Source organism: Plectropomus leopardus, chromosome 23 (genome assembly GCF_008729295.1).
Source record: "Plectropomus leopardus isolate mb chromosome 23, YSFRI_Pleo_2.0, whole genome shotgun sequence".
In the NCBI taxonomy this organism is placed as follows: domain Eukaryota; kingdom Metazoa; phylum Chordata; class Actinopteri; order Perciformes; family Serranidae; genus Plectropomus; species Plectropomus leopardus.
In genome coordinates, this window is record NC_056485.1 from 4,344,405 (window position 1) to 4,370,857 (window position 26,453).

The 26,453-nt window shown below is 40.4% G+C and overlaps 1 protein-coding gene across 2 annotated transcripts in view; it reads left to right on the forward strand.

Annotated features, from left to right (window-relative positions):
• Positions 1-549: 549 nt before the first annotated feature.
• Positions 550-26,453, forward strand: part of LOC121962248 (RAS guanyl-releasing protein 2-like) — a 48,381-nt gene continuing 22,477 nt past the window's right edge. For both annotated transcript variants that reach the window (XM_042512477.1, XM_042512478.1), the window contains exons 1-9: positions 550-975; positions 15,438-15,575; positions 16,471-16,573; positions 16,762-16,818; positions 17,105-17,236; positions 18,390-18,540; positions 19,114-19,287; positions 23,396-23,512; positions 24,674-24,955. In XM_042512477.1, coding sequence (XP_042368411.1) covers positions 15,506-15,575; positions 16,471-16,573; positions 16,762-16,818; positions 17,105-17,236; positions 18,390-18,540; positions 19,114-19,287; positions 23,396-23,512; positions 24,674-24,955 — 1,086 coding nt within the window. In that variant the 5' untranslated portion in view covers positions 550-975; positions 15,438-15,505. The remainder of the gene's footprint in view (positions 976-15,437; positions 15,576-16,470; positions 16,574-16,761; positions 16,819-17,104; positions 17,237-18,389; positions 18,541-19,113; positions 19,288-23,395; positions 23,513-24,673; positions 24,956-26,453) is intronic.

A 26,453-nucleotide genomic window follows, 5' to 3' on the forward strand; every position in this document is an offset into this window, starting at 1 on the left:
TATCAAGAGGGGGAAAAAAAACATGTATTTAATGCGCAGCCTTTCTGATTCGGCTATGAAAATATTCTAAATATAGCATTAAACTGATACCTTTAATTCCGCATGACATAAACGCAACGCATGACGTTATGAAGGGAGTACAACCCTGTCTGTAGCAGAATGTAGGTGTACTATCCACTATATATATATATGTGTGTGTGTGTGTGTGTGTGTGTGTGTGTGTGTGTGTGTATGTATGCATATATATTTAATGTGAATCTTTCTGATTAACATAATAAACAGCAATGCAGCACATCATTTGAACCCGTATTGAGTGTACCTGAAGGCAGCACAGTACTAGAAGTGAAGTCATGTATGAGACTATTAAGAAAATATTCATTTTCATTGACAAGACGTACCAAAATCGGAGAGTGGTAATCAGAATGATTGATTGTTATGGTGTGTAATGGTGTGTAGCGGCTCGCGCACAACAAGCATGTGCAGCCCGCGGCGTTGCTGTGTTACTACCAATAGGCGGGACTGTGGCTCTGCAGTGTGATAGCGAGCCGCGCAGCTGGAAGAGGAGCAGAGAGGGCTGGCACGCGGTCCAGCTGCGACCAGATGACTGAGCTCAGCTGCTAAACACGCCAACAACAACACACCAACATTCACAACTTGCTGCCGAGCGCGCCACGAGATGACTTGTGCGCACTGCAGGGTTAATGTGCCGTGAAAAAAAAACAACCGCATAGCCCATTCAGAGAGCATCAACCCAGCCATCAACTCCGAGGAGGGATCCGAGTGCATCTCCTCTGATGACTTGTTGGGTTTCGATCATCGGCGCCTTCTCTCCGCAGGACCCAGCGTTCCCACTTTGGGGCCAAACAGGCGTTTTGAGTGTGATGGTGCTGGTGATGTAACGTTTTGCATCTCAGTCCACAACTGTTCTTACTGTCGCCTCATCTCCCAGAGCATGGGACCCTTCAAACTCTAAAGGTAAGACGTGTCAGAACTTGTACTGAGACCACTAGAGACGTTTTTACGCACGGCGTGTTTCAGATGTCTTTTTATCTGCTCTGGTCAGACACTTAAATTTAAAAGAAACCCGCCACGGTGTAATATTAGGTGTCTTTCTAATCTACTCCTACTTTATATATCCTACAGCTGTGTAAATGTCTATTATTGTGTTGCAACCGCACTTCAGATCATGCGATGACTTGTGTTCTTGCACCATCAGCCACAGCAATGCCAGAATTGCATGGTGACTCAACTGGGAGTCATGGGTGCGCTTTTTACTTTGTGTTGGGAAAAGTGCTCCCAGGTGTTTTGAGCCCAGACTTGTTCCAAGCTGCAACCAGGCTGAAAAATGAAGTCAATGCAGAAGTGCCAAAAACTGTAGTTCCACTGATGGCCACTAGAGGCTGGCTCCAATACAGAGTAATGCTGTCTTCAAGGGCTACTCGGAAATATAATTTCTACTATTGTTATACAATTAAAGCGCACAAATGGCCCTCCACAGTCATAATTACGAGTGGGAAATTGGTAAATTTTGATGCTACTTTAGTTGCAGAGTTGTGGCTTTTGTGCGACGTTTCAGGGCAGCAGACATAGTGGATGGAAAGCATGGAAACTGTGTTAATAATTGATGTTAAGAATATATATATATATATATATATATATATATATATATATATATATATATATATATAATGTATTATTCCTAGTAGCTATCATTTACTTTTAGAAGTTGCATATTTTAGTATATGCATCTATTACCGGTAGCAAGCAAGCATACTTTAAACTATAAAGCATGCAATTAAACAGTTTCCCACAGCAACCAGACTGCTTAATCAAAGAATGTGAACAGCACATATGTAAGAGTCTGTTATTTTAGAATATTCTTTATTTTTAAATCTTTGAATCAAAATGATTTATTTTTTTCTATTTTAGCGCAATTTGAGCATATTTATCAGTGTTCTTATTTATCAGCTCATTATTTTAGTTTTTATTTATTATCTTGCACTGAATTACAATGTGAGAAACACAATTTTGTTTTTTATGTGAAGCATAAAAAGGAAAAATAAACGTAATCTGAAATACTAGTTGAGAATACTGACATTGATAATGATGTTAACTAGCCAACGTTAACGCCACAACTTTGCTGAGGCCATTGTTGTTAATCATAATAAATAAACTTAACAAATAGTAATTGTCAAATTGATGTTATTATTACCAGTGGTTCTAGTATTATGGTGCACTACGGTTTTGCATGTGGTTGGTGCATGTTGCATTGCTGTGCTAAAGCAGAAGTTTTTGTTCAGCTCCCAAAAAATGTGATTCAGGCATTTAAAAGCTGAGAACAATGATATACGTTTTTTTTTTCATTAGCTATTAAGTTTCTAAAAACTTCTTTTCCACCAGACCCCCCTTGGAGGGTTGGGTTGATTGGGCATGGTCCCCCCCAATGTTAAATAGTTGTTTACAGCCCTGCAGAAATGGAATTAACAGGTAAATGCAGTTATTTTCAGGAAGAGGAGCATCATAGCACACAGTAAAGATGGATGGAGGAATTCCTAAAATTAGATTTAGGGAGTGGCTTGGTCTTTATCCTGCTTTGACTGTGGTGAGAATGATGGTAAACAAAGGTCCGTTGGCGTGCAAAGTTATGGCTTGACAAAGAGGTGGAGAGGAGTGAAGATGCCTGGCTGAGGTTTCCATGAAATGGCAGTGACACTGACTTTCAAGGCCTCTGGCAGCTCTGCTAATAGCCAATAAACACCTGTGTGCTGATGAGAATTCACCGTGACTGGAGAGTAACACTCGGGGCCACGTCCCTGCACATCCTTGCTGCTGAATTAAACATGGGAGAGGTCAGACTTTGCCCACTTTATTTTCCTTCAATCAGCCCCCAATTATTACCTGTTCTCCTACACAGGCTGCAGCTGTCTGACTGCAGTGACTCGAGGTGATTTTTCTCCCACCGCCCTCAAAGCAGCGGGGGATTAGGAGGCATCTTTGAGTGCCGGGGCTGCTGATTACTTGCTCTGAGATGTCTTCGCTTATGCTTCACCCCTGCCTTATCCAACCATGTTTTGATGAAAGAGCAGTGGGGATTTGACTTGTAAGCCTGCTGCCTCTCTGGACATTTGAAAGTCTTAGCAGCCGTAGCTTTGCAGCCCGTCACATCCTCGTAGGAGGCAGAAAAGTCACTTTATTGTGTGTTTTTTTCCCCTGATTTGGCCAGAGCTACATGTTGCTGATTAACCCTTTGAAACCTGAGCAAGTATGGGGAGAAATGAACAACACATGGCCCAAAAATCTGCAAAGAAAATTAGAAATAAGTCCTGAAAATAAGTTAAAAAAAAACCAAACAAACAAACAAATAAACTAAAAAATGACCAAAAAGTGCTGAGAAATATATATGTATTTATCTTATATATATTTTTTAGCGTTTGAAATATAAAAATATTATAATTTTTGTTGTTTCCCTGTTTTTTTTTAAAACTTTTTAAATAATTTTTCAGTAATCCTTTCTCTTTTTTAAACCTATTTTGGGGTAATTTTCATGACACCTTTTACTAGTTTCTTGCAATTTGTGGTACATTTCTTGCCAAGTTGGTCACTGCCTTTGTGCCCCATGTTTTCCAAAGTAATGGAACCATTTTGCTTACCTTTCAGAGGGTCAAGTACTTGTGAAAGGGGTCTAAACGCAGCACAAGAAAACTGACGACAATCGAGGTTTTAAAGGGTCAACTGTTCCTGTTTTGAATGCTGGACAGGCTTGCTTTGTGTGCGCTTGTTCGTCCAGATCGGCGTCTGATTCAGAGAATGCAAATTATCATACATGACAGAGAAATCTGCCAGCAAAGCAGGGATCAATAAAACAATTAGACCAAAGTCCGTTTTATCAGCTGCTTCAAAGTAACCTCTGTGATGTGTCCAACAAGTGAAGTGGTGCTTGACTTTAAAAGTGCTTTAAAAAGATGGGATTTAAAGAATGCCATCAGTGTATTTCTCCCAAAAAATCCTCTGCATCTTGTTTTTTCTCCTCTTTCTCTCCTATGCTGCTGCAGTGCAATTACTTGAGGCCTCTGGAGCGGCCACCCTTGATATTTAACATCACTGCCAGCCACCTCCTCCACCTCAACCTGCAGCAGTGTGGCACTTATCATGAGACCCAGCCATAATTGGATCCATTGTGCAGGGCTGCTGCTTTATGCCAAAGGAGCAACAGAAACAAAAATGATGGGAGGAGGAGGGGGAGGAGGAGGAGGAGGAGGCAGAGCAGAGGGACATGGTGAGGGAGAGGTAAACAAATCCCAATCTAAACAAGAAAATAAATCAAACAAAAAAGGAAATAATTACACAAGGCGGACAGGAGCTACAGCTCAGCCAGACACGAGTACTGGGTGTTGGCCATCACTGGGGCGTACGGTCCAATGCACCTTCTGCCTCTGTCCAGTGACTCCCCTATCTCATCCCATCGATTCCTCCGCAGTCCCTGTACTCTCAACAGTTGCCAGGAGAAAATGTTGGCATTGTATGTTTCTGCAAACAGCGAATATGTTGCATTTGTATGTTTTTCACGCATCACACCAATGTTTCTATAGTGTTGTAGTACATGAGCTGCAGCTGCAGCTTTTAAGCCACAAAACGAGTGGAAATTGCTCCAAAAAACCGACATAACGGTGATTCCAGACGCGAAAGTGCCATAAAAAGCAGTTGTTTTTTTTTTTTTTTACATAGACATCGCTGTCTTTCCCGTGGAGGTAGTATCATAAAAAAACATGTTTTCTCACAGAGACATCGCTGTGTTTCCTGTTGGAATAATGTCATGAAAAGCAGTTGCTTTTTTACATAGACATTGGTGTGTTTCCTGTTGAGATAGTTCCACAAAAAGTTGTTTTTTAACGGACATCGCTGCATTTCCAGACAGGATAGTGCCATGAAAAGTGGTTTTTTTTACCAAGGCATTGTTGCATTTCCAGCTGGGCAAGTGCCACACGAAGTGGCTGCTTTTTCACTGTGACATCACTGCAATTTGAGTCAGATAGTGCCACAAAAAATGTTTTTTAATTGATTTTTTAAATATTTTTTAACCCTTTTAAAGTGCTTATTTTCCACTAAGACATTAACAGTTTCTCTAGCTGAGATTGTTCCACCAAAAAAATCTTTTCCTAAGCATGTTTTTTGTGCCCTAACCCTCCCACATGTCAACCACAGCATTGTTGAAACCCTTTCTACCTTTAAATTCTGTTTGAAAACACCCCTTTTCAGGCTGGTATATTGAGTGTGATTTTATGGTGACACACACATCTTGATTTGCACTGATGATGATTATAATGATTTCATCAAGTTATTACATGAACTTATTACTGCTTATTAATGATTATTTTAATTTATGATGCATTGCTGCTTGTTTTTAACCGTGCCTTGTAAGATGCCCTTGAGTGTGACAGGCGCCTATAAATAAAATGTATTATTATTATTATCATTTTGTGTGTATCTTATGTGAGTTTAACTCCAACACGAAATGTTGTTAAGTTCCAGTTGATAACTTTCATAGAAAAAAACTTTTTGTTATATTTGCTTAAACTATCACTGTATAATTATTAAAGAAAATAAATTTCAACATATTCACTACGTAAAAATGCACAAATATAACATATCTGTTTGTAGAAACATACAAAACCAACTGTATATTTGCGATCTATTGCTGCATTTTGCACCTGCCAGCTGAATTTATGTTTTCTTCTGATCTAGTGTGTGTTTTTACATTAGTAAAGATAAATCAAAGACATATTGCAGAGTCTGAGTTAGGATCGGTTTTGGTTTGACTCCCACAAACTTTGCAGGACAACAGTGATCCTAAAAATATGTCAATAAATGATCTAATCGTGAGCAGATGTGACATTTCTCAGGGCTATCAGGGTCACTTCAAAACCTCACCCAGGAGTTCAGTATAGAAAAATAGTCATCTCTGCTCTTTTTCTGTCCCTCCTGGGATTTTTTCTGCTCCTCCGTCATGTCTTTGACTCCCATGAAAGTGTGCAGACCCTGTAAAATCTCCACTGCTCTCCTCACCTTTAAAGGCATGGCTACAGCGCAGAGGAGAGAGGCGACAGCAGAGGACTGGGAGACACAGGAGGAGAAGGTGGCTGTTAAAGTGTTGGACCTAAAGGGCTATAAATCAAGCTGCGGCTGGAATTAAATCCGTCAGGGGGGAACGCAGTGGTGGATGAGCCTGGTGGGAGGGTGGATCGAAACCCACAGGCTGCTGCATCTAAACTGGTGTAGTGATTACTTAAGGAAGTGAATTAGTGGCAATAGTGATTGCACGGCTGTGATTAGTTACCGTTTCGGTTGCATGGCGTTGCTGTGAGCTACAGGTGTTAGGGCGTGCCTCACTTTCGGAGAGGGAATCGAAAACGCACGTTGGCGTCCTGCACCTGCAATAAAAAAAAAAAAAGCATCCTTTAGATTTGTTATCATCCGTCTGTTTGCAGTGTGTAATCTCTAACTCTCTTCATCTGGATGTGCATTGTGAATGGTGTATTAATGCTGCAGGAAACTGGGGGTGGTGGTCTGCTCAGGGATGCAAGCTGTTTTAGGGAGGAATACATAAACAGGAACTAGCCAGGGCTGTTAGAAAAAAAGAAAAAAGCCTGCAGGGGTAATGAAGAGGCTGGCTCGGTGAATGTGAAACTCCTAGCACACACAACATGAAACTAGTTCAGAATGACTGTTACATAAAAGCAACGTGCAGCTCAGTGAGCACAACTCTGACAGGCTGGGGGAAACAAAGCAGATAAACACTGCAAAAAAACAAAACAAAATTAGTCTCCAGATGCACAGTATGCCCTCATCTGCAAACCATACACATTTCTTAGAAAACCTGAATTGTGAAAAAAGATTCAGCATTGGTGTCTGAGCTCAAACAGAGGCTGTTTTTTTTTTCTGGTGGGTGTTTTCCTGCAGTCTGTGTTTCTGCATGAGGAGTGGGCCTCTGCTGCCTCTGGGCAATGAAACTGTAGCTTTCTGTTATAGGAATAGTTTTTTTTAGTTGTTACATGTTGGTACATATCTTAATGCACTTTCTCAGAGTTAATACAGACTACAGCCAGCAGATGGTTAGTGGTATCAATCTCATATAACTCCCAGCAAGAATGCAAATAAGTGCATTTCATGAAATTTTGAACTTTTGCTTTAGTTTGCAGAAGCAGAAAATATCCTGCATTTCTTACATATTTATCATAAATTGTGTTCTTATTCTTAGTATCTGGTAAAAGCACTCTTCCTGAAATATACAAATATTTCAGATTATGTTCTGTTATGTACTTTGTTTGCCAGAGATAAAAGTAACAACAGGAAGTGAGATTCCTGACCTCAGCATTGCAGAAATTGAATGCTGACCGCGGCATGCTCGGATGGTATCAAACGGTTGGCAGGAACTGCGGAAAAAGAACTCTGTTGCACATTTGCTTTTTTTCACAATGTGGCCTTAACTTTCGCTCATCACAGAGCGAGAAGGAAGTTGTGCCAGGGAGATAACTGAAAATTCTCAAATGTAGAGAGAAAAACTTGAGAAAAAAAAACCCATCTAAGAATAATGAGAAGTCATAACACTTACAAATAACCCATTGTGTATGAGACTGTTTTTAAAAAAAAGTGTGGACACGCACAATTACTCGCCACATTTCACACACACATAACAACACACCCTTCCGGTATTTGTTATGTAGCAAACTTTCACATCTGGTAAAAGGACAGAAGTTTGAACAGGAAGCCTCCACACAAAGCAGCGAAAACACTGTGACACAATGATACATTGTTATGTTTTGGGGGTGGGTGTGTGTGTGTGTGTGTGTGTGTGTGTGTGTGTGTGTGTTGGGGGATTGATTGCGGTGGTGGTGTGGTGGTGGGGGGGGGGGGGTGGCGAGAAGATATTATAACAGTTCAGGAGATCGGCAGCAGTGCCCTTTCTGTCTCACACATGGCACTTTTCATTTGAAGTCAGAAAGTTGAGATGTGAGATATGAGAGTGTGCCAGATGTGGAACAGGATGTGTGACTATTTTTTTTCTCGTTTCGGAGGATGTAATGAAACATAACACTCCAGAAGCTGCTGTGAAATGTGCATATTTTTAATTCTTGTGTTATTTCAAGATTTTGAAAAAGTGCTGCTTAGCTCTTTCACATATACAGTATTGCTTTAAGGACAGATTCAAGTTGCATGTTTTTTTCCTCCCTCTGGTGTTTTCTTTCGTTACTGTCCCACCCTGTGTGATATCTCTTTCCATGTGTGACTGGGCTCAAGCGAGGTCGAGTATGCTCTCTTCCTGCCTCCTAGTCTCTTTCTTTATCTTCCTCCACCTCCCCCCCTCTGTCCCTAAGGAGCAACTGTAGCTGCTAATCTCAGTTTGCAGCCGGTGCGCCCCCACCGATGTGGCATTCTGTGTGTCCAGGGAAAAGGAAACGTTTCTCTTCCTGCTCTCAGTACCCTGCAGTCTGTAAATAGAGCCTGTCACCAGCCGCTCTGTAAGCCCCTCCGGAGAACTATATCTGTCCCATCGTACAACACCCTTGCTACAACTTCCTGAAACAAACTAGGGGGTGTTGGGCAAGAGATAAAGGTGGAGTGTATATGACATGAAGAAGTGGTGTTTGTATGTGTTTTTGCAGTCTTGTAATCCTATCCACATGGCCTTACAAGGACAGAAAGATGCATGCATATTATTGTCCCACACTTTAGAAACTAGGCTCAAAGTTACAGGCAATAAATTACCATAACCATTTGAGACATTTTTTTCAAATAGTTACCAAATACAAAAAGGTTTGTCTGTCTCTACCAGCCATGAAACTACCTTTACAGTGTGTACTACCAGGTTTGATTATTTGTTAGATATCTAAAGCTTTAAGAGCTTCTAGTCATAGCATACGATGAAAGGATGGAAAATTCAACCCTAGCACGACTGTACTCCTTGATAAGGTGATGGTACTATCCATGAAAAATTGAAAAAAAGAGTAACAACAGCGAATTTGAGACAAAGAGGAGAAAAAGAACTCCTCTGTGACAAGAAGCAAAAATCTTTTGAACACAACACCTACAATACCACTGATGTGAAAAAAAGAGGCCATCAACCGCATCAATGTAACATCAATGTTAAGAAGAACATTTTTTGGATGTAGCAACATGTTCTAATTCCAAGTTTTCACAAATAAGCGTTTTGCAGAGGACTTCTTCATCTACATATTATGCTCTATGTATCCATGTGTGTCTGGTGTTGACATTTCGGGATGCCTCAACCAAGATACTAATACAAACACATAATGGTATGACCCTGCACAAGGTTATGTTTAGGCAACAAAAGCACATAGCAACCAACGCCTGAGCACAAGCTGGCATGGTTTAAGGTTTAGGCAAAAGAGGCACATGGTAAGGTGTAGAAAAAAACATCACATTAAGATGGGAAGCGAACACCGGACTCCTGCATGAAAGTCCAGGGTCTGTTGGTTTCATCCACCACCCCTTTCACCTGCCCTGTAGGAACATTTGACCTCCTACAATTACGTTGTTTTCGGCACTTTTTCAACCTGGTGCTTTCCAGGGGCATAATGTGCAGCAGATGGTTTAATTGTGGTGGGCTGCCAAAAAAAAAAAAAGGCCAGGAAACCCTGATATCTTATTTTGGTCATAAACCACACTGTTTGACCTGACAGTGACAAACCACAGTTAGAGTCTGTTTGAGCCAACTGCAACTCACTAGATGAATACTCATGACCAGAGTTAGTCCATCACTCATCAACCGACATTCCCATCCTGGGAGCACAACGCAGGGGGTTTGAACCTGTTAACATGTTTGTGTGAGGCATAATGAACACAGTGTGTGTGTGTTATTCAGTGCATGCCTGATAGCTAATCAGAGGGAATAAATGTGTCCACATCTTCTAGCTTGTGACCATTATCCATGAAAACATCGATCAAAGTTGTTTCACCCAAATGCCAGTGGGGAGGGAATAAAACAAAATCAATGGTGGTACGAAGACTGTGCATACGCTCAGGGTATTTACTAGCATGGAAATGAGCCAATTATGGGAATATCAATAGCAGGATGGATATCATTATCTTTTGTGTCTGTCAGTGTTGTACCATCAATCAGTGCTGGTGTCAATTTTAAGACCTAAAAAGGTTTTGAAGATTTATACAGCCAGTTTCGCTCTAATGTGTGTGGCTTTGTTCGGAGGCATGCTTAACATAGTCTGATAGGCTTTGGGCAGGGAAATAATTTACTCTATTGGAAAGAATGTATATACTCACTTTACACAAGTATATAAGAACTGACATAAGAATTCTTGATCAACTGTATTAAATTCAAGTGTATTGGGTGTGTTGCCCTGTGCTAGCTAGTTAATGTGGTGGTAAATGTGTTGCTTTTCTTCCGTGTTTCTACAATTAAGCAATAACAGATTGATCAACAATGTAAGTATTCATTAGTTTTATCTGAAAAATGAACAGATCAATTAATATGAAAGTAATTGTTGTTTGCAGATCTGTATTGATTTGCCCAATGCAGACAAGCTGTGGTCAATCGCATCAGGTTTCTGTTATATCAAAGCATCTTCAAACGATGTTCTTGTCTCACGAACATGCACATACAACGGTTCATATTTTTAATGAATTAGTGCCCCACAAATGGCATCATCGCATTATGTACTAAACATAAAGTTACATTCTTAATGTGAAGTTATGTAAGCGAGGTTTACGCAAGTAAAGACAAAGGTTAGTTTAAGGAAAGGAAACACTGGCAGGTCTTGTCACTGTATATCTCTAAAGTTATGTTCCTTATGTTAATTATGTAGTTTAGGTTAGAAAGAGAAACATCATTGGGTCATGTCACCTGATGTAATTAAAATAAAGGGACCTGTACATAGGTTAGGTTTAGGCAAGTAATATTATGTGGGTTAGGTTTAGGAATAGAAACTTGGTTGGGTCATGTCAAGTTATGTACTTAATGTAAAGTTACATAAATCAGGTTGAGGAAAAGAAACATGGTGATAATGCACCTTTAATAAGTCAAAGTTTACTTGGTTTCACATGTTCCAGAAAACAAGTCTCCTGGGTGAAAGTCCTGTTTTTGCTTGACCCACCAACAACCCCCACCTGCCTCTTCATGCAGACTTTCACTCTTTACACTACTTCCTTCTTTACTCCCATCAAAGCATTGGTCACATAATCACAGCCTTCGTGATGGCTCATGATTACGTGGATTACATACAAATTATTGCACATTACTTTTTGTGGATATACATACAAACAATGCATGAGAACAGCCTGAGCATATACAGTCTATACGTACTGTAGTTTTGCAATAAATTGTTCTTTTCCATTAAAAGAGTCTGTATATAGTCCTTCTGAGCCTCTTTTAAGGATGTGACATTTTCAGTGCCCACTAAAGCAGCAGCGCTCTACAGATTACAAATGGCTAGGATTGACCAGGCACCCTTCAACTTCCCTTTATCCCCGCTGCGCCCCAGCCCACCCCTAATCTGCCTGATCGATGGCCGTGGACCGTTGTCACCAGGCAACCAAGGATGACACCAAAGCTCTGGCAGTGTGTGCTATACCTAACAATCGATCTACTGCTTCATAGCGACAGAAACACTATCAGAAATCATGCGGGGAAAATACTTAAAGAATTGCAAGAAAGGCAGAAGAATGGAACTTATTTGGGATAAATCAATCTCTGAATCCTACTGAAAGCACGGAGAGAATTGTTCTGCGGGTCGCGACAAAGAGCTCCTGTCAGCGAGATGATGAATGGATGGCAAGATGGTATCATCATCAAAATGGGCTCTGCCTGTGCCGCAGTGCCTTACTAGACTCCAATAAAAGCAGGTTCAACCTTTGCAGAGGTGACACCGCTGCCTTTCTGTTTTTGTTCAGTGTTCGGCCTCTTGGGATGGATAGGTCATTGCATCTGCAGAGAAAGTGGTTTTATATCCTTGGCTCTTGAGGGCAGTCCTGTCTGAACGGTAGAAGAAGTGAAACATGCCCACTTTGTGGCAGACGAATCCATTTCAGGTTCAGACCTAGATGACTCTCTGATAAATAATGACTCTTGTTGTGTGGCAAGGCCACTTTTCTTCTGATTATATTCATAAGCAGCTGTATCGGTTCTTTTCATTTTATGAGCCACGTCTGGGTGTATTTTTTCTTTGAGGTCTCAGACTTACAGCACCGCTCTATGGCACAGACACATTTCCTGTGGTGACCTTAGCATCCTCACAGGAACTTTCATGTCTATCTTTAGCAACAGCACATCATTTTTGATTGTGGTCCGGCAGTCTGTAATTTTTTTCACACTTTATCTCTGTGTGATCTGACCGCGTCCTTTACAAAAGCACAGATTTGAAGTTGACTATTTCACTCTTTCCTCATCATCATAGTGGTTTCCACTTACTCTCGCTGCATCAGTGATGATTGAAGCTCTTGCGTTTAAATTCCCTCTCTTTCTCTATCTTTTCTTTTCCCCTGCAGAAATGTTTACATGTGTGTGGCTGAGACAGCTCGTGAAGCCTGTAATTGAGTGTGTCCGCCCACCGTGTTTGCAGCAGAGACAGCGCAGTGGAAGGCTTCATTGTGTCAGGCACAATAGATACGTACACATACTCATCACACCCTTCTCGCACTCTGTCACAGAACCACAACACTGAAGAGCCATTAGTAGAAGCTGCAGCGGGGTACGTACGTAGTGGATTTTGTGACCAAACTTCATCACTCAAGAACTCAATGCTACTCTCACACTTTTAAGCAGCCAACCAAAACAGTGGCTTCTTTTTTCTCCTAAGTTACCACCAGATCAAGCTGTAACCAAGAACATAGAATTAGTACATTTGACCTCTTCAGACACAATAAAAACGATTCCTTCAGGTTACTGTTACTGGTAAACCATACCTTTAACATGTTTTGTACATGTGTGTTGTTAAGGTGTGGGTATATGCGGTGAGAGTGTGACTGGGCAGTAAGATGTGGTTGCCATGGTTCCCTGCTACAAGGACTTACTCAGTCACCAAGAAAAATACCAGTATACATTGCTTTCTTAACTTATTTCTGCAACATGTGTGATAAAACCATCATACATGTTCATACATTTGTTAATACGCCTTTAATACTCTTGGAGTAATACTTGGATTTTGTTGTGTACCGCAGACTGCATGGTCGCATGTCAAGAACAGATAAATAGTGGTTTCCTGTTGATTGTGCTTGTGGCTTTCTAGCAGTTCTTTCTAACATGACATATTGAGGTCAAAGCCGAAATGTGTAAATATGTCATATTTTGATATAAAAATGACCTTATTTGTCAGTTACACTTGCTTCAGTGTGACATGTTAACCATGCCTATCTCATTATTTGTAGACTTACACACAGTGGAAGATTGAATTCTGAAAATGATATAGTTTGAACTGAAACTTCCAGACAGAATTTAAGATGGTATTTTTATTTGTAAATTTTATCAGTGGTAGTAGACATTAGATCCTTTACTTGAGTAAAAGTACCAATACCACAGTGTAAATATACTTAAGTACAAAAATAAGTCATACTCTCAGAATCAAGTTTGAATAAAAGAAGGCAAGCCTTGTTTGCAAAATGTACTTTATCCAAATTAAAATGACTCATTATGCACAAGAATTGTTGCATAACTTCTTACACAGCCTTAAATATTCTTGGACTTGTACTTACTCTTACTCTGTTGATTTCCACATCAAATTTTGGGTAAGGTACTGAATCTTAAAACTGTTTGAGTACTGAATGAAATATATTGGTTGTATAAACAACTGAGTGTACTTAGATAGCACTGATCACATATATTCTTAAATCAAATATTTCCCAATAAGTCTTAACCACAGACTGTGTGAAAAAATGGACATAGCCACTGCAACATTACCAATCGATTGTGGACTTGACCCTATTTGAATTAGGGGGTTTAGCTAACCCTAATACTAGCCACTAGCTTGGTTAGCACAGTGCTTTTACACCCATGGTTAACTGTGATAATGCCAATGCTCACTTTTGCAAACAAAAAAATAGGCTTAAAACAATTATAACGGGGCTCAGTGTATAAAGCAGGCGCCCCATATATGAAGGCAGCGGCCGTGGGGTTCGATTCCAGCTTGTGGCCCTTTGCTGCATGTCATCCCCTCTCTCTCCCGCTTTCATGATAGCAATCTCCTGTCCTATCTAATAAAGGCAAAAAATGCCCAAAAATAATAATAAAACCCAGAACACTTTTGAGAAATTTGTTTACCAAACAAACAGACTCATAAGAAGATCTTCTAGTACAACCAAATGCTTAAGACTTTTTTAGATTACCAAAATGTAACAATTAACTTTCATGATCTCAAAACATAGAAATAGCAACAATTACTTCTACACGTATGTGAATTTGGTGTTTCACTGGTTTTGTTATCCAACCGAAGTTGTCATTGTGGTAGTGACTTTATTACGATAGCACCCAACTGTCACGCAAAGTGGCCTTAATTATACTAAAGTTTAAGTCTAGTAACAACGAATGAGCTATATATAACAATTCAAACCTGTACAGTTTGCAAATTTGCAAATCTAGCAAAGAAATGACCCACTTTACTCTCTCTATGAGTGGCTGATACTTGTAGTTAAGTTGGGCATTTTAATATGGGGGCCGCTGGTGATTGACTCACTATTGCAGCCAGCCTCTGGTGGCCATTTGAGGAACTGCAGTTTTTGGCGTCATTTTTCAGTCCCAAAGATTGCCTTTTGGTAGTGTTTTAGTACTCGAGATTGGTTTTGGTCTTGACTCGGTCTCGACACACTCTGGTCTTGGTCAAGTCTTGGTCTTGGTAGAGATAGTCTTGACTACAACGCTACCACTTGGTCTTAACTTATCTTGCTACAAGTCATAACTTTTCTAGCTTTATTCTGTACTTCTGCTTGTGTTAACGTAAGTGAGACAAAAAAGCTGTTGTTTTTGTATATCATTTCTCAGTTACAGTACTGACTTCTGTATCTCAAAATGTCAAACAATGACCAGCCCTACATTTCACGAAGAATACAATTGCAAAGTTTCTCAAAAGGCATTTAAAGTCTCCACTGAACACTAGACCAATTATTGTGCTCCCTGAGGAGGATCCAGTTTCAGGTTTTGCAGACTGACACATTGAATTTGTTTGGTCAAATCAACCCATCATATCCAATAGGGGATGACTTTGACAGGCAGATTTCCCCATTAAGTGTACCAACCCCAAATGCAGTATAAACAATCACTGATTATTTCACTAACTGCAGCGTGGAACAAAAATAACTGACCACACAGCTATTCCAAACATGCAGAGACGACCACTGTGAAATTAATTTCCTCTCTCTTTGCCTCATACAGCAATTACTCTCCTTTGATCCTTTCTTTTCATCTTCTTTGTGTTCAGTGAAAGGCACGGGAGTCAAACCAGAGTGAGAGAGAGAAACGAGGGGACAAACAGAGAGGAAAGCGACGATGGAGTCCATACTGTCAGAGCAGTCAGCCGGAGTGGACGAGCTGGTGGAAGCGTGCATCCAAGCTTTTGGTTGGTGATTTAAACACTGTTCCACTGAAGTAGACATTTGCTTTAATTAATTCAAGAAAAATGTAAATCCTTGTTTTTAGTGAACTCTCTCACTGAATAAATTACAATAATACAAGGCTGGGTGATATGACTGAAAAATAATATTGGAATATTTTTAGGCTAAATCGAGATACACAATATTTACCTCTATAGTTTGAAATTTCTTAAACTATTGTAGAATACTCAAATACAAAATTATTAAATGAACTACAGTTACAGTTAGGCTAAATAAAACAGCCACTGGCATAATAAAGTAAAATAAAGTCTTGTTATAATAAAAGTTATATAAAATACAGTTAAAATGAAGTTAAACAACATGATTTTATAATTAAATTATTCAAAGTGGAGCAAGTGGTGCTTCTTTTTTGAAGCACCTGTCTAGTCTTGGGATAGAAGTGTTGATGTTTTTGCTGTGAACTTCAAACTTCAGTCAACAGTTAGCTGTTAGCAGGTTTAACCTCTTACTGCAGTGACTTTGAACTTGAAGATTTATTACACTGAGAGCTGGTAACAAACAAAGCTCTCCTGTTCATATATCAGTAGTATTTGAAAGACACACATGTGCCCCATGGTTATAAAATGTCAGTATCAAAATATATATCATGTATCGCGATATAGCCTTAAAATATCGCAATATTATTTTAAAGCCATATCGCCTGGCCCAACTTTAAGTTAGTAAATATACATAGATCAAGTTAATCTTTATGATAGACTTTATGTGCTTTATGTCAATTGTCAATTGGTGATCAGGCACTGACTCCCACTGAACACAAAGATAGATACATACTAATTAATAGCAATGCTCTATGAGTGCATCTTCCAGATGATGAGTGATGTTTTTATTTTCTTCTTACAGATGAGAGTGGCACTTTGAAGGATGTGTCCTTGGTTCGCATGTTCCTCATGATGCACCCTTGGTACATCCCCTCAACCGACATGGCTAAGAAGCTTGTGCTCAAGTATCCTTCACCTTTGTTTTCTGCTACCTTAGAGATATTTTCCTTGGTGCTCATCTACAAATTTCACTTCACACGCTGCTAACTAAAAAACTGAATCAAAGTCGGATCAATCTTTTTTTTTTGCTCCCCTAAATCTGTTAATTTATTATTGTTTTTGCATCAAAGTTGCACCTTGACTTTGGGATAAGATCTCAAGAGGAGAGCTGCACTGCTGAGCGCCGGACACGAATATGCCACCTTGTCAAGTAATAAACTTTCATTCTTTTTTTATTTTTTTCTGGTTCAATTTCTCTCTGAACTTTGGTCTCATGATTCGTTTATTAGTTTGTAAGTTTAAATACTGACAGCAAGAACACGTCACGCAGAAATTGTCTTAGTTGGCAAAATGTCACTTTTTATCATCATGTAAAACTATAACTAAAGGTCTTAAATGTAGTGTTGCATTATTGTGCTGATGTAAACAAGTCTTCCTCCCCCCAGTATTTTTTTTATCACCCTCCTCTCTTTTCATCCCTTTGTTCTGCCTTCCAGGTACTGGATCTCCGAGTTTCCAGCAGAGTTCAATCTGAGCCCGGAGCTATCCGACCAGATCAAAGACTTTAAAGACCTCTTGACCACTGAGGGCAACGAGCGCCAGAGTCAGCTCATTGACCTCGACAGTGTGTGAGTGAATTGGTGGCTAAAAGCTTTGCGTGTTGTTGACAGAGTGAATGAATGTCTCTGTCTGTGGGCGTTTATGTCAGCGTGGCCTTTTTATTGCCCGTTCTCAGAGCTGCTGAGCTGAGCTGAGCTATGCGGGGTCAGCAACTTCTCCTTTTCCCATAAAAGCCATTTCTATGTGACCTCGGCTTCCCTTTAGTGTCCCATAAGGAGACGGCTTTGTGACTTACTGAAGCTTTGTAATCAAGGGAATGTCCTGCCAGAAATAAATTTTGCATTTAGAGAAAAACCGCGATTGTTATAGTTTTTATCCATAAGACCTTAGGGACTGTTCTTTATTTATCACAGGAAGGGAGTGGCTGGGGTGTGACTTTTTTTTTTTAAATCGTGACCTAAACCTCCTTACAACACCTTATTGTTATACATGATGGGTATGCACTTAGAACTTTACACACACACAGCTTTCAGCAAAATGTGCATAATGACCATATTCCCGAATAAAATCTATAAAAAATACAACAGCGGCAGCTTATTGTTTGATATAGAAAAAAAGTGTCTAGAGCACCTTTAACTGTGACAAATAAACAATATTGTAAAAGTATATTCAAAAACAAATTCTTCAAGAACAAAAAAGAAGAAATAACATAAATTAAAATAAAGAATAAATAAATAGATAATATTGATAAAAAATCAAATTAAAAAGAGAAAAAAAAACAACAACTAATGAACAGACAAGCTAAATTCACATTACAGGTTCACAACTGTCCCTGTTATTCTTGATGGTTTGTAGGATTAATCCCCTTCCAGTGTCTGAGTATGACCCTCTTAGCGGTGATAATGGCAACTTTTAGCAATGTCAAATGTTTAAGGGTATAATTTGGTAATTTTTAAAGAAAATACACATTTTAAACCTGACAGCTGGATTAGGGGTTCGGATGGCAATTAAAAAAAATTACAAACACAAACATTTAAAGTTGCCTGTCTCTTCCGTAAGCCAAAACTTAGGTCTTTCTCCAGTGCTCTAAAAAATAATTAAAATACCTCCCCTATATTGCACCGCCCCCTCTCTCCTCATTAATAACGAACAGTCCCTGAGAACAGAAAGCATTTATATAATTTATTCTACAGTTCTTATGTGCTTTATCTCCCCTCTCAGGCCGTCATATAAATGGAAGCGGCAGGTGACCCAGCGTGTCCCATCAGTGTCCAAAAAGAGGAAAATGTCTCTACTGTTTGACCACCTTGATTCCTGTGAACTGGCTGAACACCTGACATACCTGGAGTACAAATCCTTCTGCAAGATCCTGGTCAGTTTGTCTGCAGTCTGTGCTAAATCTGTTTATATCCACCATGATGTTTACTGCTTTTATACTCTTTGAGTCCTCAAGTAATGTCATGCACTGCAGGCTCATGGCAGTTGCTAAGCAATGGCGGTTAAAATGGACTTTTATTGGCAGTAATTATATTTATTTTCTGGATGCATTTTGCTCTCTGACTGTTATTTTGGGAAGCAGAGGCAGTGTATGGGTGTGTGCTGATTTAGATGTTTTGAGATAATTCGTTCAAGTGTGATGGTGTTGGTGGTACAATGGGGGCAGCGGTGGTGATTTGTCTTGGCTTTGTCTTTGTGTCTCTCCAAAAAAAGATGCTGGCTCAAAATAAAATAAAATAAGCAATAATAAAAAGAAACATAAAGCAGCTAGCCTGCTGCTTTAAATATGCAGTAATGATGCTTTTCTGCATTTAGAGTAGGTTGCTATATTTCCCAAACTTTTCCTATAATAACTACATTTCTAAGGATATAATTGTCAGGATATATATAAAAAAAACTGGTAGGGAATGAATGAAATCAAATGTGTAATGCTCATTCCTGCTTTTAGTTCCAGGACTACCACAGCTTTGTGATGCATGGCTGCACGGTGGATAACCCCATCCTGGAGCGCTTCATCACCCTTTTCAACAGCGTCTCCCAATGGATCCAGCTCATGGTGCTCAGCAAGCCCACCGCCTCGCAGAGAGCTGCTGTCATCTCCCACTTCATCCGAGTGGCACAGGTCTGTCTGCGGGGACGGTTGAGACCGCAAAGGTTTTTAAAACAGAGCTGTGAGGCTCAGACTGAGATAACTGCCCGGAGCCGCAGAGAAAGAGGAGGGGATGCAAGTTGTAAAAAGGAGAATTAGAGATTAAACCAAGAGATGTGGAGAAAAGGGGAAAAGTCACGGGGAAGCCTTGATGACTTGGACGTGCACTCGTAAAATGGGATCATTACCACTCAGTATGAGGAAATGTGAACTGAACTTAAAAAGGCTTTAGAGATATTTGCATGTCCGGATGCCTACTGAGAGCTCTTTACAATTAGGCAGCTGTCAGGGCTAAGCATCTCCAGGAATGAAGAAAATCTTGATATAGCTAGATGATGATTCACTTTTGGCAAAAGCTTTTAGGGGCCCAAGGAGTTGTAAATTTGTCTCAAACAATGAAAGAGCATGTAAAAATGTATTAAAAAGAATAAGAAAATTTTACAAACAGGTTTTCACAGCCCAGTTGCTAGGAGAAAATGTTGGCATTGTACATTTCTGCAAACAATGAATTCATTCCATTTGCACATTTCATATGCATTATATCAGTGTTTCTAAAAGTAAACAAGCAGACTTTGTCGTTGGGAGGTGAAGGGGATGGTGAATGCTTTGTCACGTAGGCTTGTCGCATGACAAGCTGCAGACCGCTGCAGAACACTGTTTGAGAGCAACAAACAATAAAACTGGTTGTGAATTAGAAAGTCTTCACTGTTTCCAGCAGCTTTAGGCACAAAACATGGGTTCTTTTTAGCAACCTGTCGCAACCATAACAAGTGGTTTTAGTGCCTAAATCAAATAACATGATAACCACAGCATTCTTTGAACATTTGGTTTCAATGTAACTGATATATACTGTAATAACCTGCAAATGCAACTTATCTGTGGTGTGCAGAAATGTACAATTTTTTTTTTTCTGGCACTGGGTTGAGATTTTCACAGTTAGACAATAAGATGTAATAATTCCAAAAACCAAAAATTTATAGAGGAAATGTCAGGACGTCACCAAAGTCAAGATTAATTCTCTGGACACCGTGAATGAATGAAAATTTCTTGGAAGTGTGTCAAAAGTCAGAAGTCAGTCAGAATTGTTGAACCGACCGATATTACCATTCCTGAAACCATGCTGCTATCATAGCTAATCATCTTTTTCCTACAAGGTCTGCCCTCACTGGAAGTCAAGCCTTCTCTTTACTGAGTGCTCAGTCATTCCTCTGTAGGAGACAGTTGCTTTTTGCACTGCGGTTTGCAAAGATAACCTGCTGTGTAGAAGCCTAAAAAACAGGTTCCTTTAACTCGTTTATCTGTCCATCTAACCATGTAACTCTTCATTTCTATGCTGAGCAATTGAAATCATCTACGGTCATCTACAGGTCAAGATTCCTCTAATCCTAATCTTTAACTCAATCTGTTTTCCCATCAATACCTAAACAAAGTTTCTAGCTCGCTGCCTTTTATGGTTCCCTGCACATATGCCTGGAGACTGTCATCCCCTCACAACAAAGACATCCCTTTAAAATCCGTCCTGGGTTTCACTTTAATTGATATGATTTCGGTTTGATGTTATCATTTGGTCTGCCAGATGGGCTGGATTCTCCCTCTGTGTGACAATTCGCTCATCTCCGCTGTGCGAGGGAGCTCCAGCCAACCATAAAAGGTGCAGAAAATAGCATTTTCATCCTAAAAGCCTGGAGCGCTATGTAAATGCAAGTGTGCTCCCCGATTGATAGCCGTCCTCCTTCCCTTCAGCTGCAGAACAAACTTGTGTCTCTCATCATTTATTTAGGGAGGTCTCGGCAGGTTAACACCTCCCACTGTTACAGCAGCACTGCGACACCTCAGCAGAGCTCTTGTCTCTCGCTCTCGTCTCACCCTCCTTGATATTGAACACTGGGACCTTTTCCAGTGTTTTGTGAAGCTTTGACAGTGTAGTGGCAAAGACAGATGCTAATTCTGACCAGCCATGTGTGGGATGAATGACTAGAGATTAGCTGCAGAAGGCCTGACAATAGGTGGGTTTCCATTACAGATTTGGGCGAAACCTAAGCGATATTTTTGAAATGTCGATGAAAGGCAATTGCGAGATGTTTCCACTGAGTGATCTGCTACTTCTCGTCTGGTGATAACATTCAAAGAAGCATGGCAATGGATGTACAAAACATTAGCGGGTTTATTTCTGTTGCAGCCACCGCATTAGCCGTCATTATTTCTAGTCTAAGGCGTGTTATGCAAGCAATAATGGAAAGGCATGCCCCTTACATGTGGGAGCAACACATTGATGTCTTATAGGAAGTCTGGATACAGCCATAGGGACGGAGCTCTGTTCAGTCCTATGAGAGCTGCTGATTGGTGCATGAAGCAGAAAAAAAACCCAATATTTTTCTCCAGGTGAATAATTAGCGTAGAATACCCGGATCTGCTGGCCCATAAGACTGACTTTAGGTTTAACGCCTCACTAGCTTGAATGGCGGTCTAAAAAATCTAATCTTGCGGCTCTTTTATACTGTTCTAAATGTTGAACTGGATGGTTTAAATCAAGATGAAGATAAGCAAGTCATTTGACACTCACAAAAAATTATTTACTAATTTACATTAAATTTCCCAAGGCAAAGAAAGAGAGCCTTTCTCCACAGAGGGCTTGGCGTACTTCCTGGGGGCTTGGAACTACCACATATGAGGGATTTCTGTGAGGCGATTTTACAGAGGAAACGTGGATTCAAAACTTTCGGATGATCCGCTCAACTTTTGAAGAGTTATGCGATGCAATAACACCTCTTGTGGCACCTGCTGCATCATGCCCGAGGGAGCCAGTTTCTACTGACAAGCACATATCCATAGCATCATGTGACCTATGAAAGCCAAAAAATTGTTTCTATTGCAGTTTTATAAATATGGCTATTTCAAATCGCCTGAAATACCACTTCATGCAAACTAATGAAAACATAACTCTGAATATCATATTCCATTTGTGCCAGTATGTCCCCTAAATCCTACACACTGGACCTCAAATGTGGGCCATAGAGGTCATTTCGGACCGTGACATTCATACCGAGTGGGTGAACATTTGGGCAGATACATCAGAGACAGACCATCCATGCTGCAAATCCCATTTTTAATTCTCTGCCAATTTGAATCGCCTCAAACTTTGGTACTCAGAAATGCAGCCCAGAGTGAGCACATGCAGGGACAAAAATTATGTACAAGCTGATTTCAAATGTACTCAGAGGCGGCACAGAAGGTAGCCTTGACATACTTGACATTTCTCAGAGCTTCAGGGCGCGCTGGTTGTGTCCCAATTTAGCTTCCTGTTGGGGTTACAAATGCCTCATGTTCATTAGTCTTGACTGCACATTGCGTTATAATTTAAAAATGCAAAAACACCCTTTTGAAGCTCATTGAAAAGCTCCGTTTCAATCCATTTCACATTATGTTCGGTCTGTGCCTCCGGCTTTGATAAATAGCCACATTGCCAATCGGCTGTGTGATAACAATTAATTGAGAAAGAGGATGAATTCCATCTCCCGGCCAGTATCATACAATGAATTTATTGTACACCCAGTGGGAAGCCCTGGCGTGTTGACAATGAAACCTTTCTCAGGCCTCGCTCACGAACACATGCACGTGCAGTTTAGCCAAACGGTCTGTACGAACGCTGGGCTGCCATCCACACTTGCTTTGCCAATTGATTCCAAAGGGTGTTTGAGCTGAATCAAATGATCCCCTCTGGCAGGCCTCCTACACAGCTGTGACCCCATTGATTTTTTTTGTGAGATGCCATGCAGGCTGAAGGGCAGCGGGGGAGCCCTGCAGAGCGCCATTCACAAAGTGTTAGCTTAAGTTAGACATAGAAAGGTTCGGAAATTCAGTTGTATCTTCCTCATGTGTGGATGTGCATGTGGGCTGCTGAACGCTAGACTCTGGCACCACATTTTGAGGCTTTTCTCTTTCCTGACTCCTTGTACTGTAAATCTTTTTTAACCTGCACCACCTTCACTCTTTCCTTTGAGATCCCTTTTTGGCTTCAGCATTCATTTACCGTCTCCTCTTTCGCCCTCGCTCCTAATATTTCCTCCCTCTCGTCCTGCAGAAGCTGCTGCAGTTGCAGAACTTCAACACGCTGATGGCTGTGGTGGGCGGCCTCAGCAACAGCTCCATCTCTCGCCTCAAAGACACGCAGACCCACATCAGCGCTGAGACCAACAAGGTACCCTTCCTCTCCAATCGTCGCTGATCTCTCTTTGGCATCCATGGCCCGACGCCACCATACAAATTCAACATTCACTGCATGTCGATGCACTTAGAGAACAAGTGATGTTGGATCTTGATTCAGTAATCCACATGTCCTCTGCGGGAGCTGCCAAGCTCCTTATCTGTGCCGATTACTCCTACACGGTGGCTTTTTAGAACTATGAGCCATAGAACTGGAATGCAACTGTTGTTGGGGGAGTTGCAGTCAGTTATGTAAGTCCATCTGGAGCAAAGTTTTGATACTTCTAAACAAATCTCTCTTGAGACAGGCTCTCTGTTTCTGCCAACTCATCCCCTTCAATTTTGTACTCTATAAGAGAAAGTTATGCGTTGTAATGGAGTTAATGTTGATTGCACAGTGTAATGGCTATAGAATAATGACACCATCTGTGTTTAGAGTGGTTCACTGTAAGCCAATGCATATGATCTCCTGGTAAAATGAGGGCTCAGAATATGGCACAAAGGAAGTGTGTTAACCACTGCACAACCAAAACGGGAAGAGGCTATTAGTAGTTAAGCCCAGTTACCCCTAACCCTAACCCTGACCCGTCTGCATTCAGACACTTTCCATAAGCATTTCAACCTATGCAACCTCGCAAAATTGTTTTGATTTCTTTTGAAAAGATGGGAAAAGGCAATGAGCAACTTTGCAAAAATGTCTGAAAAAATGAAAAAAAAAAAAATTATATATTAAAAATTATGTTACAGATTTGAAATTATTTTTTGCACTTTCTAAAGGTAATTTCCCTGTTTCTTTTTGGTTTTTACTTTTTTTGTTTTCTTTATTTTCAGGAATTGTTCTTGTAAATTTTTACTGATTTCTTGCTAATTTGGGAGACGTTTCTTATAAGGCTGCTCACTGACTTCTTTCCATGCTTTTGAAAAATATGAAGCCAATTTGCTCAGGTCAGGTACAAAGAGTTAACCAACGATAACCAAACATTGCACACAACGTCACAATGACCAGATGAGTGCACACACCAAATTTGAGGCCTTTGTCTGTTACCGTTCCGGAGATACAGTAATTAGACAGGTATTTAAGAGGAGTTTTTATCCTTATACTTCTAACCCTAACCCTTAGATTAATTTCACCTCCCTGCATTCACTCGACCTGCAGGTTTTCAACAACCTCATTGAACTAGTGACATCATGTGGGAACTACAGTCAATACCGCAAGCGCTTCTCCGAGTGCTCGGGCTTCCGCTTCCCCATCCTTGGCGTGCACCTGAAAGACCTGATAGCCGTGCATGTGGCGCTGCCAGACTGGGTGGACAAAGAGAAGACGCGGGTCAACCTGGCTAAGACCCAACAGCTGTACGCCATCCTGCAAGAGCTGGCGCTGATCCAGACCACGCCGCCTAACGTGGATGCCAACACGGACCTGCTCAACCTGCTTACGGTGAGTGGACAGAATGTGTGCGGCATTCAAAGTGTTTGGCTCGCATTATAGATGTAGCAGCTTGCTCTGGGTAAATAAGTCTCTCAGTCAGGTGTTACTCATCACAAAGTGCACAATTGGAAAGCGCTCAGACAGCAGTGAAGTAGGAGGGAAAACTTTGAGAAGGACAAGCACACAGCCGGCGTAACAGGCAGTCTGTTTGATACACAGAATTTGTTTCTGCTGTGATTTGATTGGCTCACGGTCAGCTGGGCTAAAGAGCAGCCAGCTGGGATGAAAACTGCGTGCAGACAAAGGCCAGAGATTAGACGTAACCGAGGCATTCAAGGCATTAACCTTCAAGCTCACAGTATTTAGTTGTCTGAAACAGATATGATCCAGAGCGGGTCAAAACAGCCTGTGTATCACCTTGACGAATTGATTATATAAAAAGACTGCTGGAAACATTTATTATTTCGTACATGAAAAGCAAGATTTACAGTTCACTGGCTTCTTTTAACTTATATTTTTTTAACAATAAACAGCAGATTTGCATCTGAATGTAGGCTTTCTGTAAAAACTTTAAACCAGGGGCCCAAACTGATATTACTCCAGCGACATCATCAGGATGATTTTTTACTTTTGGTAATCTCCTACAGAGCCACAGATAACATCAGTACTGTTTCCACAGTTTGCGAAGTAGGTCCACCTCTAATTACAAGTAAATAAAAATTCATGTGTAAATTTGATGCTCCTTTAGTTAAAAAACACTGAGTGATGCAGAGGATTAAACATTGCATTTACTTCTACATTTACCTCTACACTGATATCTGGCTGCCAAATTCCATTTTCTAGTATTACTTTTTTATCCAGGACAAAGGAGTCACGACCTCTGTTTCAGCATCTCTTTATTGAACTTCACTGAACTTTAAATTGTTAACCTGCACTGAAACCTCTTGTCTGTTCCCATATCCAGATTAAAGCCTAAAGGGCTTTTGCTGTCAGAGTGCTTTGGCTTTGAAATTACTCAGAAGAGAACTTGGTTGAATCAGTATCTCCTTTTTAGTCTCAACACATTTGCAGGAAGGCATTTTGTTATAACAGATCACAGTGCTATATTATGTCGTCAGTACTATTAAAAGGGACCTATTATGCTTTTCCATATTTTAGTCTAACAGTTACAACGATGGATGTTCATATTAAGTGTGGCCAAAGTTTCAAATAATAAAGTACGTAAATGGCAAAGAAGTAATCCCTGTAATCCCTCATCTTGACATGAGAGCTGTGAAGGGCTCTTGGCTTTTTGGCCAGATGATTAGTAATCTTTTGCCAAAATTACCAAGGCTGGGAGGGTCATCTGAAAACCCTTTAACTCCAGCCTTGGTGATGTTATATGATCATATTGTCTGGCATTAGATGTATTTGGAGTTCTTTTTGGTAGAATCCTTTTAACATAAAAGCAATGAGTCAATTTCTAATAATGCGCCTCTTCCCAGTGGGATTTTACAGAAGCGGTGAG